At 42.3% G+C, this 12,766-nt stretch overlaps 1 protein-coding gene across 2 annotated transcripts in view; it reads left to right on the plus strand.

The window, feature by feature from the left end:
- Window positions 1-1,151: 1,151 nt before the first annotated feature.
- Window positions 1,152-12,766, plus strand: part of ano2b (anoctamin 2b) — a 90,031-nt gene continuing 78,416 nt past the window's right edge. The window contains exons 1-3 of one of the 2 annotated variants that reach the window (XM_061714535.1): window positions 1,152-1,319; window positions 4,326-4,367; window positions 6,819-7,229. In XM_061714535.1, coding sequence (XP_061570519.1) covers window positions 4,335-4,367; window positions 6,819-7,229 — 444 coding nt within the window. In that variant the 5' untranslated portion in view covers window positions 1,152-1,319; window positions 4,326-4,334. The remainder of the gene's footprint in view (window positions 1,320-4,325; window positions 4,368-6,818; window positions 7,230-12,766) is intronic. The other variant, XM_061714534.1, reaches the window with a different exon arrangement.

Genomic DNA, 12,766 nt, shown 5'->3' on the forward strand with positions numbered 1-12,766 from the left:
AGTTTGTTTGTTTGTTTTATTTAGGATCCCCATTAGCAACAGCATTAGCTATTCTTCCTGGGGTCCAACATACACACAACACACAAATTAACACTTAACAGACATACATTATACATGACAGACAAAACAATAATAGACACAACTCCCTTAGTCACAAACAACATGGAGGAGAACTAAATCATCATTCTCAGACATAAATACATAGAAATGAAATCAAATAAAACACCTTCATAAACAATACCTGCCTGAAATGACCTTAAAGGAGCATGAGGCAGGATTGAGGCAGGATTTATGAAAAAAAATGCGTATACGTTTTAAGTTTTCTAGTAATAATGTCAGATGAAGCGTTCCAAACCCAAAAGAATGAGCCCTCTAGTGTATCTGTCCTTTGCCTTGAACAGGCTGTGTGCTGCAAAATGTGCTGCAATTCCGGACCGGAATTTCCCGCACTGTCCTGCGGATGTGACGTCAAATGACGCTGCATGCACGTTCTCCCCGTTCTCCCGTGCCGGCTTTGCTGTTGGCTGCAGTACCCCCGACGGTCGTCGTAGCGCTAATGAGTCTCATTTCTTATTCTTGCCTCAAGCTCCTTTAACTTAAAATTCTTGACCACTTTTCACCTTTATTGTGATAGGGTTTACACTACCTGTAATTCTATTCAAACTCCATTCTATTTCTTTCCAAATGTCAAATCATAATTCATTACATTTTAAAAGATATTGTTTCAACTGAATCTTAAACCAATCTTTGCTCCCTACATGAGAAATATGAACCGGTATAGAGTTCCAGCCAACCATGGCTCTGTAAAAACAAGTTCTCTGTATCAAACCTGTTCTCACCCTCAGCAGTATGAATCTTCTTTCTGATGTAATTCTTGTACTGTAACCATGGTGAGCAAAATGATAGTATAATCTGTCATAGAGTAGTTTCGGAGATCGTGTCCCCGGTATATTCCTCAGAAAATTTAATAAAGTACAAGTAGACCTTTATCTTATAGATAACCAGCCTAGATTCTTATGCATGCTGGAACAAAGTGTGTTTTCACTCCAGAGCTTTGTTGGCCGTTGGGCTTGAGCTGGATTGTCAATGACATCTTTTTAAATGACTGTCTTCCAGAGCCGTGGTCATTCGGACCCGGGTTCACACCGGTGGCTACAGCTCTCAGCGAGTCGTCCTCCATCCAGAGCGACGGCCTGTACCAGCTGAGCCGGGACTTCTCCGGGGCGGGGGGGGGACCCCGCTCCACGCCCTACAGCCTCCTGGAGCCCCAAGTCTTCAAGGAAGAGCCCGAGGATGAGGAGGTTCAGAGTCTGCTGCAGGTGCACACTCCTTCAGTGTTTTGGGGATCTTCTTGGGAAGCAGCTTGACGTACAGATCTTTAGTTTTGCCTGTCATTCGGTGATGGCTCATGCAGAAACAAATGTAACAGTTCCAGTGCGTTTCTTCAGGTTGCATCACCTTATAAATAAGGACATTGTCTCAGTTGTTGCACTCCCACAGTGACAGGGTGACTTTTACTAATGGATGTAATTTATACTTGTGGTCTTTCAATACAAAATGTTAAATGCTTCGTCCAAATCTTTGTATGTAACGTGCAGAAATCACTTGGTTTGATGCACTGGAAATTCTGGAGACGAAACCAACCAGGGACACAAACAAAAGTCAAAACTGAGATCTGGCTGTCTCAGCGATTACGCTGGAAGACAAGTGTCTCTGTGAGTCACATCAGACAGCGGTCCAGGAGGCTCGCTCTTTGCACGCTGCAAAAATTGCATTTAAAATACACATGAGGGCTTGAGATATTTTGGTGAAACACATGTAAAAACAGTAATCGAGGACACGGCCCATTCTCCTGAGAAAACAGGAAACTTCAAGCAGCATTCCCTCAATGTCATGTAGAGGTTACCCTTTAAGAAATGTCCTGGGAATCATCTTTAATTGTGTACGTATTTATGGCTTTAGGTCATTTTACCCCATCAGGAGCATAAATATTCACTCTTGCACAGTTGGATGTGAAATCTAGCTATGGAGACCAGAGAGGTGATTTTGCACCAGGCTGTAAATATGTTTATTTCTGCTGTAAATATGACATTTTAACATTTGGGTCGATGGAGATTCACCTGCTTTTTGGAGACCGCCCCTAGTGTTCGGTTGAGGAACTGCCATATTTCATGCCGCTGCGATCAAAGCACCTTAGCAAGCTCGATGTCGTTCCTTGAAAGCCTCCCAAGGCCACGGACATCAGTGCTGACAAACTACATTTAAGCCGAATTTAAATTTCAGATCTTCATTTATCTCAAGGCACTTTTCACAGAAATTATACAAGTTCAATGCAGTCCTATTAAATACAATCCATTTAAATTATATTCTAATTCAATCCAAAGTGCTTCACCACTGAAGCAATGAAATGCTTAAGAATGAAATGATGCATATAAACAAAACCGCACTGCTTTGATAGAGAAGCTGCAGCGTGTGTTTGAAGGGTAATAAATTAAAATCCCCATTAGGCCGTTGCACAATAAGCAACATCTATTACAAGGTGTAATTGAAAGACTGACCCGACTCCTTTGTCACTATACCGTATTGGGAGTTTTACCTGGGCAGAAAACTCATCAGCAGAATCAACTTTTGGACATTGTTATTTGTATTGTATCGTTGAACAAAAAAAACCCCACAATAGATCACTGCTGCATGGCTAAGGCAGCTAAATATCACTAAATATTCAGGGGATGGTTGTGGCAGGTGATCTGTGGAGAGTGTACCCAGCCTTTCCCCCAGGATGTGCTCCAGCTGACCCCCCGACTCTTATCAACAGAAAACAACGCAAGAGTGACAGAAATCAAATCAAATAAAAGATGTGTGGATATTCTGAAATCAATCCTTTGGAGTTCAAGGGTAGTAGAGGATGATTTGAGGCACAGCTTTGTTTTATTTACTAGTTCAAGTTCAGATTTTTGATGTCAATTTGAGATCCATATATTTATCCTGTTTTCGTTTTAAAGTATAGGCTAACAGACTAATGACTACCCTTAAAAACGCCCACCTGGTCTTCAGCAGGAGGGTCCCCCCTTATGATCCAGGTCCTGGTCCAGGTTTCTTCCTCCTAAAGACGAGTTTTTCTTGCCACTGTTTGGCTTAAGGTTTTTCTCCCACTAGGGGAGTTTTTTACCTGCCATTGTTTATGTAATAATTGCTCGAGGGTTTATGTTCTGGTCTCTGGAAAGATCCTAGAGACAACTTCTGTTGTAATAGACGCTATATAAATAAAATTGAATTGAAAAAATGGGGTTAACTACTCTATTGTACTGCAGTTTTCCAAACTAGGGGGCATCTTACACATGACTCCTCCCAAAAGCCAGGAGCAGGCCTGGCTGCAGATAACTGTTAAAGGTTTCAGGTCTATACCCTTATAAAACCTAATTATTACCTAATTACCTAATCAGAGTTGGAAAAATGGTGGTTAAATCTAACATCTTTTTGAATTATAGTTAAATATAAATGTATATTAAAATGCATTCATGTAACACATGTAAGAGAGGAAAAATCCCCAAATATTGTGCTTGATCTACTTAATAAATAAGTCAACTTTTTGCATGAGATTATTACTGTATGCATAAATACTGCTTGTTAAGGAAAAAATGCACAATGTCTTGTTTTTTGAACAAATACAGATTCATTTAAAAACTAGATGTATTCATGTAAAGCAACAAACTTCATTTTTAATTGTTAATATCACAGATTTAAATATGTTATATTCACATGCGTTTAGATTTCTTGTTTTCAGTGTGGGCATCACCTGCAGGAGTGTCCTCCTAACGCAAGCCACGCCCACTGATATTGGGCTGATCGAATTGGTTAAAGAGGCAGGGAAACAGCGTGGAGCGTAAAGGCTGATTTATGGTTCCGCGTTACACCAACGCAGAGCCTACGGCGTAGGGTACGCGGAGATGCGCACCGTATGTTGCACGTACCCGCGTACCCTACGCCGTAGGCGCTGCGTCGATTTAACGCGGAACCATAATTCATGCTTTAACTCCGAGAGCGAGCCGCTTTGTTTTTGCAGTGTCTCCAGCAGCCCACAGTTGGATGAGCAGCAGCTCCCGCAGCGGCCAGGCTGCTGCTCTCTGTGTCTGACAGCGATGCTCCGCTCCGCGGACTGAGCGGGGGCGCTCTCAGGTACCAGGCGGGGGCGCGCTCAGGTGCTCTGCGAGGATGCTGATGGAGACCTCGGTGGTCGAGATGAATCCTGCTGCCTTTACCTGCCAAAGCAGACAACTTTTCCAGCCTCTCACCCTGTCTTTCCCGTCCTGTCTCTGTCTCTAAAGCGCAACAGCATGGACATCCCTCCTGCAGAAGACAAGACCCAGGTAAGCACTGAAAAAATAAATCTAAACGCATGTAATATAACATATTTAAATCTGTAAGAAAATGAAGTTTGTTAATCTGCATTTGTTCAAAAAACAAGACATTGTGCATTTTTTCCTTAGCAAGCAGTATTTATGTAATCCCAGGCAATCTTTTCATTTACACACAAACAAGCAATGATCTTTTTGTATTTACTTTTCCTTTAACAATTTTAATCTATTGGGCAGATTGACCAACGTTTAGATGAAACATGCTTTATTTGTTTAAGTAACCACAGTAAAAAATATCTTGCTTGATCAACTTTAAAACAATTAAGGCAACTTTTTCACATGAGATTTTTATGTAGATAAAGAAAGACTAGTCTTTGTATAAACTACTTAATTTTTAGTATGTACAAAATTTATTTGCAAGTAAAGTCAACTGAATTTTGATAAATAAAGTAAACTTAACACAATTAAGTTGACTGTACTTGCAAAATGTATTATTTACATACAAAAAATTAAGTAGTTTATACAAAGACTAGTCTTTCTTGATCTACATAATAATCTCATGCAAAAAGTCACTTATTTTTTTTAAATAGATCAAGCACAATATTTGTATCGGTGTATCTGCTGGCTCTCACCTCCCTGTCTTCACCTCCTTGTCATTTTTACAAGCATTCGTAAAAGTTTTCCCTTTTACAGCAACATACAAACCACCGTCACTACTACTAACCAACTGAGGCTGTGTAAAGCAGTTTTTAAACCTTTAAACCTTTAAACCATTTGGGTTTCGTGAGAGAAGCATTTCAACATCTCTAGATATATGACTTTAGAGTTTTCCTGGGGTTGCATTGACTGGATCTTCTGGGGATCTTCCCAGCAGTCTGCTATCAGACCAACATCCCCCCTGAGGGAGACCTGCAGGAGATTGAAGGCAGTAGTTACTGTGTAGTAGGACATACCTGACACAGGGGGGGTAAAATGATAACAGCAGCAGTGTTTACCTTACACCTGAACAAAGTGTTTAAAAGTAGTCATTTGTTTGATGTTGAAATTGGGTCATGAAAGTACTGAAGTTGGACCTCCCAGTGGCTTTGAATTGGACCTTTACTGGTTATTCCTGACTATATCTAAAATATGGACATATCCGCTGTGGTATTGGACAGATGGATGCTTGGCTCCTACAGAGCTCCAGCCAACCAGCATCAATGTCTCTCGTAAAATATAAAATGAGTACGTTTCCCAGTTCCCATCGTGGCACCATTAGCGCGATTCACCTCTTCTGATCGTTGTGCTTGTTCACCTTCTGAAAATACTTAGATAAATCATTAGATAACCTATCTCTGGGGGTACAGCTTGGTACAGAGAAGTGTCCCGGTTCGAATCTAGTTTGAGTTTGGATGTTCCCCCCACGATTGATGGGGTTCCTTCGGGTTCCCTGGTTTCTTTCCACAGTCAGAAGCAGAACATGCATATCAAACTAACTGGTGGTCCCGGACTATAGGATCTATAGGACTATAGGAGCGTCTTTGTTTGTGTAAATGTGGCCCTGTGATGGGTTTGAGACCTGTCCAGGGGGTATTCCCTCCTTTTGTGTGATGAGAGCTGTGATAGGCTCCGTCAGACCTCTGTCACCTGGACTACAAACAACACATGAGTCAAACTCATCGAGGTACAACTACCCAACTAGAAGGATAAGGCAGTGGCTCCAGCTTGGAAAAGAGGACGTGAGAAATTTTCTTTTACCAAAGGTCGGTTTGTTATAACCTCATGTCCCCACTTCTCTCGCTTCATGGATGGCTTAACGACAGAGTGGCACCAGTTACCATCGTGACACGTCACTGCAACATTCGTCCAATTGCATTTTGACCAGCGTCCCTTGACAATGACGTCATTGGCTCAGTTGATTGATCGGACTGGGAGCTGAAAGCGGTGGCCGTGCATTATGCAGCGGCCTGTCAATCACGAGGTACCCCTGCTCCCGACAGACGGGACTATCGGACCAGACTTGGAGCAGACGTTGGTGGCAATATAATCATTAAGAGGTCTGACTTCAGCTGCATATTTGACAAACCGTCCAAGTGTATGCAGAGCTCCCCCTCCACGTTCAGTCTCCCGCTATACTCTCCTTCTGTCTAAATAAAGACTAAAACAGTCAAAGGTGAGCTGACTGCCCACTCTGCTGCTGAAGGTTCTCACTTCATTGTTTTTGAGAATCTGCCAAAAGCCACTTGTGTTTGCTTGTGCTGACACTGCAGGAGATGTTTAAGTTCATTCAAACAGTTATTACATAACTCCCCTGCTGCTTGAAGGTGCTGCGTGCGCTGTCTTTAAGCAATTTGTATCTGATTAGGGCCCCTGGTTTGTTTGGAAAAGGACGATAACGTTTCTGTGATGGTGGACACGGCCACTACTACGGTTGCCAGGTGATTGTAATGCACATTTCCAACTCTCCTCTGGGTTCGCTCACAGGTCATGGGGCCAACGTCGAGCCCTCAAGCCAGCTGTGAAGGCCTCCACTTCTGTGACGGGCGACGAAAGGTCGACTACGTTCTGGTTTTTCACCACCGCCGGCACGGCTCGATACGAACTCCCGCTGGTGGCTCCGTTTCACGGGATCAGGTGTCCGTCGTCTCCAATGGCAACTTCCCTCAGACGGTGGGCTCCGAGGCGGTGGCGGCAGAAGGAGGAGGAGGAGGAGGAGGAGGAGGAGGCGGCGTTGTGAGAGTGGAGGCAGCGAGTGCCGGCGAGGTGTTCGTGGAACTCCAGGGTGCGAAGGGGAGTGAGCCGATGGAGCCGGCTGACCACGAGATGCACCTCATCAGGCAGGAGTTCGAGGCCAACCTGCTGGAGGCCGGCCTGGAGATAGAGAGAGAGAGGGAGGTGGGTGTTGCACCTTAACACGGCTCCAACACACTACCGTCTTAAGCTATTTAAGGCAAGTGCCCACATGTAGCAGAAGCATTGTTGCCGGACAGGAAATGGTCCTTTTTACATTTTCACATGTTAGTCCGGTTCAGCTGATTTGATGCGTTGCCACTTGGATGAAACATGAGGAAAACCCCTTTTGGCAGTTGCACACTAACTTAGGTCAGATCTGATCACACTGGTAGCCTACGGTAGATTGCTTTTAGTTTTCTGGAGGCGTGATTTCTGATGGAGGATTGAAGGAAGAAATCGAGCAGTTTGGTTTGTTTGCTTTCAAAATACATTTTATTCTCGCTAATCTTCGAGGCATCACCCACTCCCCTCTGTAACGGGAGCTTTAAACTTTGATAGTGCATGAAAGGACTTGCACAAAAAGGACAAAGAGAGCACAGCCAAGAGTCTGGATAGGATTTAGTCGTATTAAGTCATTGCAGTGAATACAAACAATGGGTTTTGATGTCGATGCACATTTTTCATTGTTTGTGGGTTCCTCACCGTCTTAACTGGAATATTTTCTGTCCAGACTTCTGTCCGAGCTCTTGCTGGTCTCGGTGAACTGTCCTTCCATGCAATACCTGTGTTTTTCCCTGACCACCACAGACGGAGAAAAGAGAAAGATCTGCAAGGTTTAACTGCACAGAGGTTGTCAACATGAGATATTGCACATGTACCAAATCACATTAAGGCATTTACTGTGTTATCAAGAGTCACGTGTGAGGACGAAACACATCAGATGCTCTCGTTGCACTCATAGGTGTGTTGTGTGTGTAACTCTGGAAAAAGAAAGGAGTCTTTGGAGCAGCCCTGGCACAGCCGGGGAAACGGCTGACGGATGAGTTGTAAAGCGGCAGACCCAGCCGACGCATTCCCTCTCATTCCCTCTCAACAATGAGATCAACAAGGAGATGCAGGGTCCTGAATCATCATGCAGTGCAGAGACATTCTGCATGCGTGAAACTGGAGCACAGATGAAACAGTCTGCCAGTGCTGTCCATGCATCTTTATGCAACTACTCTGCACCAATTTGCGTACTGATTTTCAGAATTTGAAAGTGTTTCCTTTTTTGATGCTGATGCATACTTTAAGCCATGGAAGAGTTACTACCCCCTCTTTAGATCCTATGTTTTTGTATGTAATATTTTTTCACCAACCCAATATTTACTTAACAAAACTTAAACAAAAAAATGGGCAATACTAAGTACCCCCTTCCTCCTTTCATAGGATTTAAGAGGATACGTTTTAAATAGGTGCTGCTAATCATCGGTCCGCCAGTTGGTGTGCAGATCTCTATAAATCCAAAGTTTTCATGTTTGTTTTGTCAGTGTCCATGTCTGAGGTATTCAGGTGTGTGTTGAAACAATGCCAAGAAGCAAACATATTAGCAGTGATCTTAGAGAAGCAATTGTTGCTGCACATGGATCTGAATAGGGGTATAAAGGTATTTCCAAACATTTTGAACGTTCTGCAGTCTGATAAGAATATCAGCGCAGCGGTCAGTCTTTCCAGGAGTGGACGCCTGTCCAGGAAGTATCCCTGCCTTTTACCTGTAGAGACCTGGGAAAAGCTGCAAGGAGCTGAGATTCTGAAAGGAATAAGGTATATAAGTATTAGGGCTGGGTATCGATTCAAATGTCAAGAATCATTTCGATTCAGATTCTTAAGATTCAGAATCGATTATCACGATTTGATTCAATTCGATCAGATATTTATTTGAGTTAGTGTAATTAAAAATGTTTTTTGAGCTGTTGCATGAATTATATGACTGGGTAGTTATGCAATATGTTAATACTAGTATTATATTGAGATTCAACAGCAAGTATTGCAGCTAATGATGCTGTAAGGACCAATCAGCTCCCAGAATGCTGATAGAACTGCTTTCAGAAACATTGTGTGGGGCAGAATTACCAAACAGACCCAGGGCAGCAAACAGAGACGGATGAAATCGGTTTTATTTTTTTCCACATTCCGTTTTTATTTGTTCCATTTTCGGTCTATTTCGGTTTTTAATTTTTGAGAATTTGGTTTTTAGCATTTTATGCAAATGTAACCCCAAGACAGTATATAAAGTAATGAATTATAGGCAATTTATGCAATTATAACTGAAAACTTTAATTTTTTCATACCTTTAAACATATTTAAAGGCAAAAACATGGCAGTAGTTATTCTAATGTCCAACAAAACATTCCTTTTTTGGGCATAAACAAAAAAAATGCAAAAGTTATTTGTATGAAATAAATAACTAAGAAATAAATAACTCAAATAGGCCTTTCAATATCCATTTAAAGTGCGAAAAAAGAAAGAAATTGCAACACCTCAACAGCACGTGTGAATTAAATGACGTGACTACTGGGATTAAAGTTCACCGGGTGAAAAGGTAATAATGAAAAAAATCGATCTTTAGACATATGAATCAATTTTTAGGAATTAAAATGAGAATCGATTTAGAATCGGAAAATTGATTTTTTCAACACAGGCCTAATACGTATAGATATAGGAATAAGTATAGATAGTAGATGGATGTATGGATGAATGGGTTTCCCAGATAAAGGCTTTCTATCATGATAAGAACATTAAAGCATGACTGAGGTTTGCAAACCTGCATTTGAACAAACAAGACTTCAAGACGAAACATAACAAGACACAAAATCTCAGCACGACACAATCTCACTGTCAGGCACAGTGGTGGAGGGTTAATGATTTGGGCCTGTTTTCCAGCCATGGCAACTGGGCACCTTGCTATCATCAAGTCAACCATGAACTCCTCTATATTCCAGAGGCGAATGTGGCAGAGGCAACGGCTGGTACTTCGTACTGCCCACTTATTTCAAGATGCCCCCTTACTCTTCATACTTCCCTTCCTGCACAAAGAGCTCATTAAAATAATGAACACAGTGGCAGGTTGCAACCACCTGAATATACCACTTCTAGGCACACGTGAAAAACTGGGACATGCCGGAAACATGATTTAGAGCATTTGTATGATTTGGCCCTTCTGAGCTTCTGTTGTAATTATTCTATTAAAAGCCTCTTTGCTTGAAAAAGTGGTATTTAGAGAGTGACTGATACAGCTTGTATCCAAGGGCAACACACATAAATGCACAACTTGGTGCATACTGAGCCAATCCTGCGACTGAGCGATGGAGTAAAAAAGAAAAAAGAAAATGTTAGGCCTGATGAGTCACTCAGCCTCGTTCCTTCATCTAAAACCGCCCGCAGAAAGCAGACCTTTAACTGACAATATTTACTCCCGGTGTGGATGGATCGGGTTGACATGGTTTCGTCATCTTTTCAGGGCCAGGAAGGAATCTCATTAAGAGTGTCAGTGTGCATGTTCCAAACTTAAAGTAGTACAAATCAAATATGTGATTGGTGCTTCCGTGAGCCAGGTTTTAGGAAATAATTCTCCAATATATGAATTTCTGTTTTTTCTCTCTCAAGTCTTCATCATTTCTGCCTCTTTTCCTGTTGTTGGCTTCAAAAATATTCTCCTCTCCTGAATGTGCTTCAACTTTGTTGTTTTCAAAACATAATTTAGACACAAATAATTTAAATTCATTTCTTTTTAATGTGGCTGCAATACAACTATTGAAAAAAAGGCTGTCTGATACACCGTGTGCAAGGAATCCAAATGTTAGGGGATGTGGGTGCTCACAGAGTCTGGACCGAGACAGTTGTTGTTCTTGTTTCAGTTAAAGGCAACTAATACCTATTTTAAACAGGCCTTGAATGTCTTAAAAACAAGCTTTTGATTTTTTTTGCTAAATAAATTAGAAATTCAGCCTCTGAGCCATGTCTTTATCTTCCCATTCTCTAATCTCATTATCTATGCGGGATTCTGAGTGGGCGGGGCTATGATAATGAGGCACTGTGCTGATTGGCTGCCTGAATGATGCGATACACCACTACGAAAAAATGGTGGAAGCTCCGGTCGGGGGAGTTAGTTGTGGGCGTGGTTTCACGCATCGGAGGCCAACCTATGTAAATCGTGCCCATCGTTACGTAACGACGGGCGCAGAATCTGAACGGCTCGTAGATCCACATCACACTGGATGGATCATCTGGGCGGCTGTACAGACACTGCAGAATTTGGTTGCTTTCCTCCTTCCCTGATTTGGCAGGCTGAGGGGAGACCACTTTATATATGTTAAAGCCAGAAAAAACCTGTTTTTCATAATAGGCCCAGGAAATAATAAGCTGCAGGAAAAATGATTTAAAGGGACAGTTACGTTGTTCTTGGGAGTTAATATGTCATCTCAATCATCAGTAAAAAAGTGTGTCATCAGACTAAAAGTCAAAATTGACACTGCCTGCAAATGATCAGAGGAGGGGAGCATGTAGATCAAAAATAAGCGTCCTCAAAATTGACCCCTGAGGTACCCCAGAAGTGAACATGGGATCCAGGATCGTAAATTGCCAATGACAACTCTGAAATTGCAAAGAACCAGCCTAAAATTGAATGGTCTAAGACGGAACATAAATCTAAAAATACTCAAATCAAGGTTTTGCCCAGAGGCACCCCAGAGTCAGATACAATCAGAACCTTAAGCAGCGCTGTCTCTGTGCAGTCGTTGGCTCTAAAACCAGACTGAAGGGTCTGAAATTATCTGTTTTTGCTTAAAAACGCAACAGTTTGTTCAGTCTTTACTATTTCAAGTACCTCTGCCAGGAACTGCAGCTTTGAAACAAATCTGTAACTTTCCAAGAAAAACCTAATTATCTGCTTTAATGTTTATAATCAGCTTCTATTGGTTTGTGTGTTCGTGTTTGTGTGTGTGTGTGTGTGTGTTTGGAGGAGCCTGAGGGTCTCATCTGAGGGGGCAGATTTGATTTGTAGTCGCTGGAGCCAACACAGCTGCAGTTCTGACCTTCGTATCAGTTTTTACCAATTCAGCCAGAAACGGGTCATTTAATTTGGACCAAATCGCTTTTTGCTGTGATTGCATGTTAAGTGGCACCGGGTGTGTGGCTCCGTCCCACTTTTGGCTCGTTCGCATCTGTGTGTTGATGTGTGCGTCGTGGGCCCCTGACAGAACACTTCCATGCTTCCATGAACGGCTGCTGAATGCCACAGTTGCAGAAATGCATATCATTTCAACTCCTGCAGCACTTTCAGCTCTTCAAGGCACCAGATTGGAAGCCACATTTAGGGAGAAATGATGAAACTTAAACAGTGCTGTGTCTAAATAGCGCAGCATTAGCATTTAGCATACAAATGAAATCTCCCTTCCTAAATAAATATGGGCGCATGAGTGTGTGTTTGCTGGCTGGCAGCCAGCTTGGCAGAGTGTGAAGTCTGCAGGCTAGTATTAATCAGATTGTTGACATGGTGGCTATGGAGCCTAAGCCAGGATGAGCTCAGCTGACTGACGGATAGCTCCTTATCTTATCTCTTATCTCTGCTATGAGGGCTGAATCAAATCTGCCGTTAAGAGCAAAGGAATACTTGCATCACAATACAGTTTAATGTATTCTTCCAAACTTGGCAACAGACA

This window comes from Cololabis saira, chromosome 23, assembly GCF_033807715.1.
Source record: "Cololabis saira isolate AMF1-May2022 chromosome 23, fColSai1.1, whole genome shotgun sequence".
Classification (NCBI taxonomy): domain Eukaryota; kingdom Metazoa; phylum Chordata; class Actinopteri; order Beloniformes; family Belonidae; genus Cololabis; species Cololabis saira.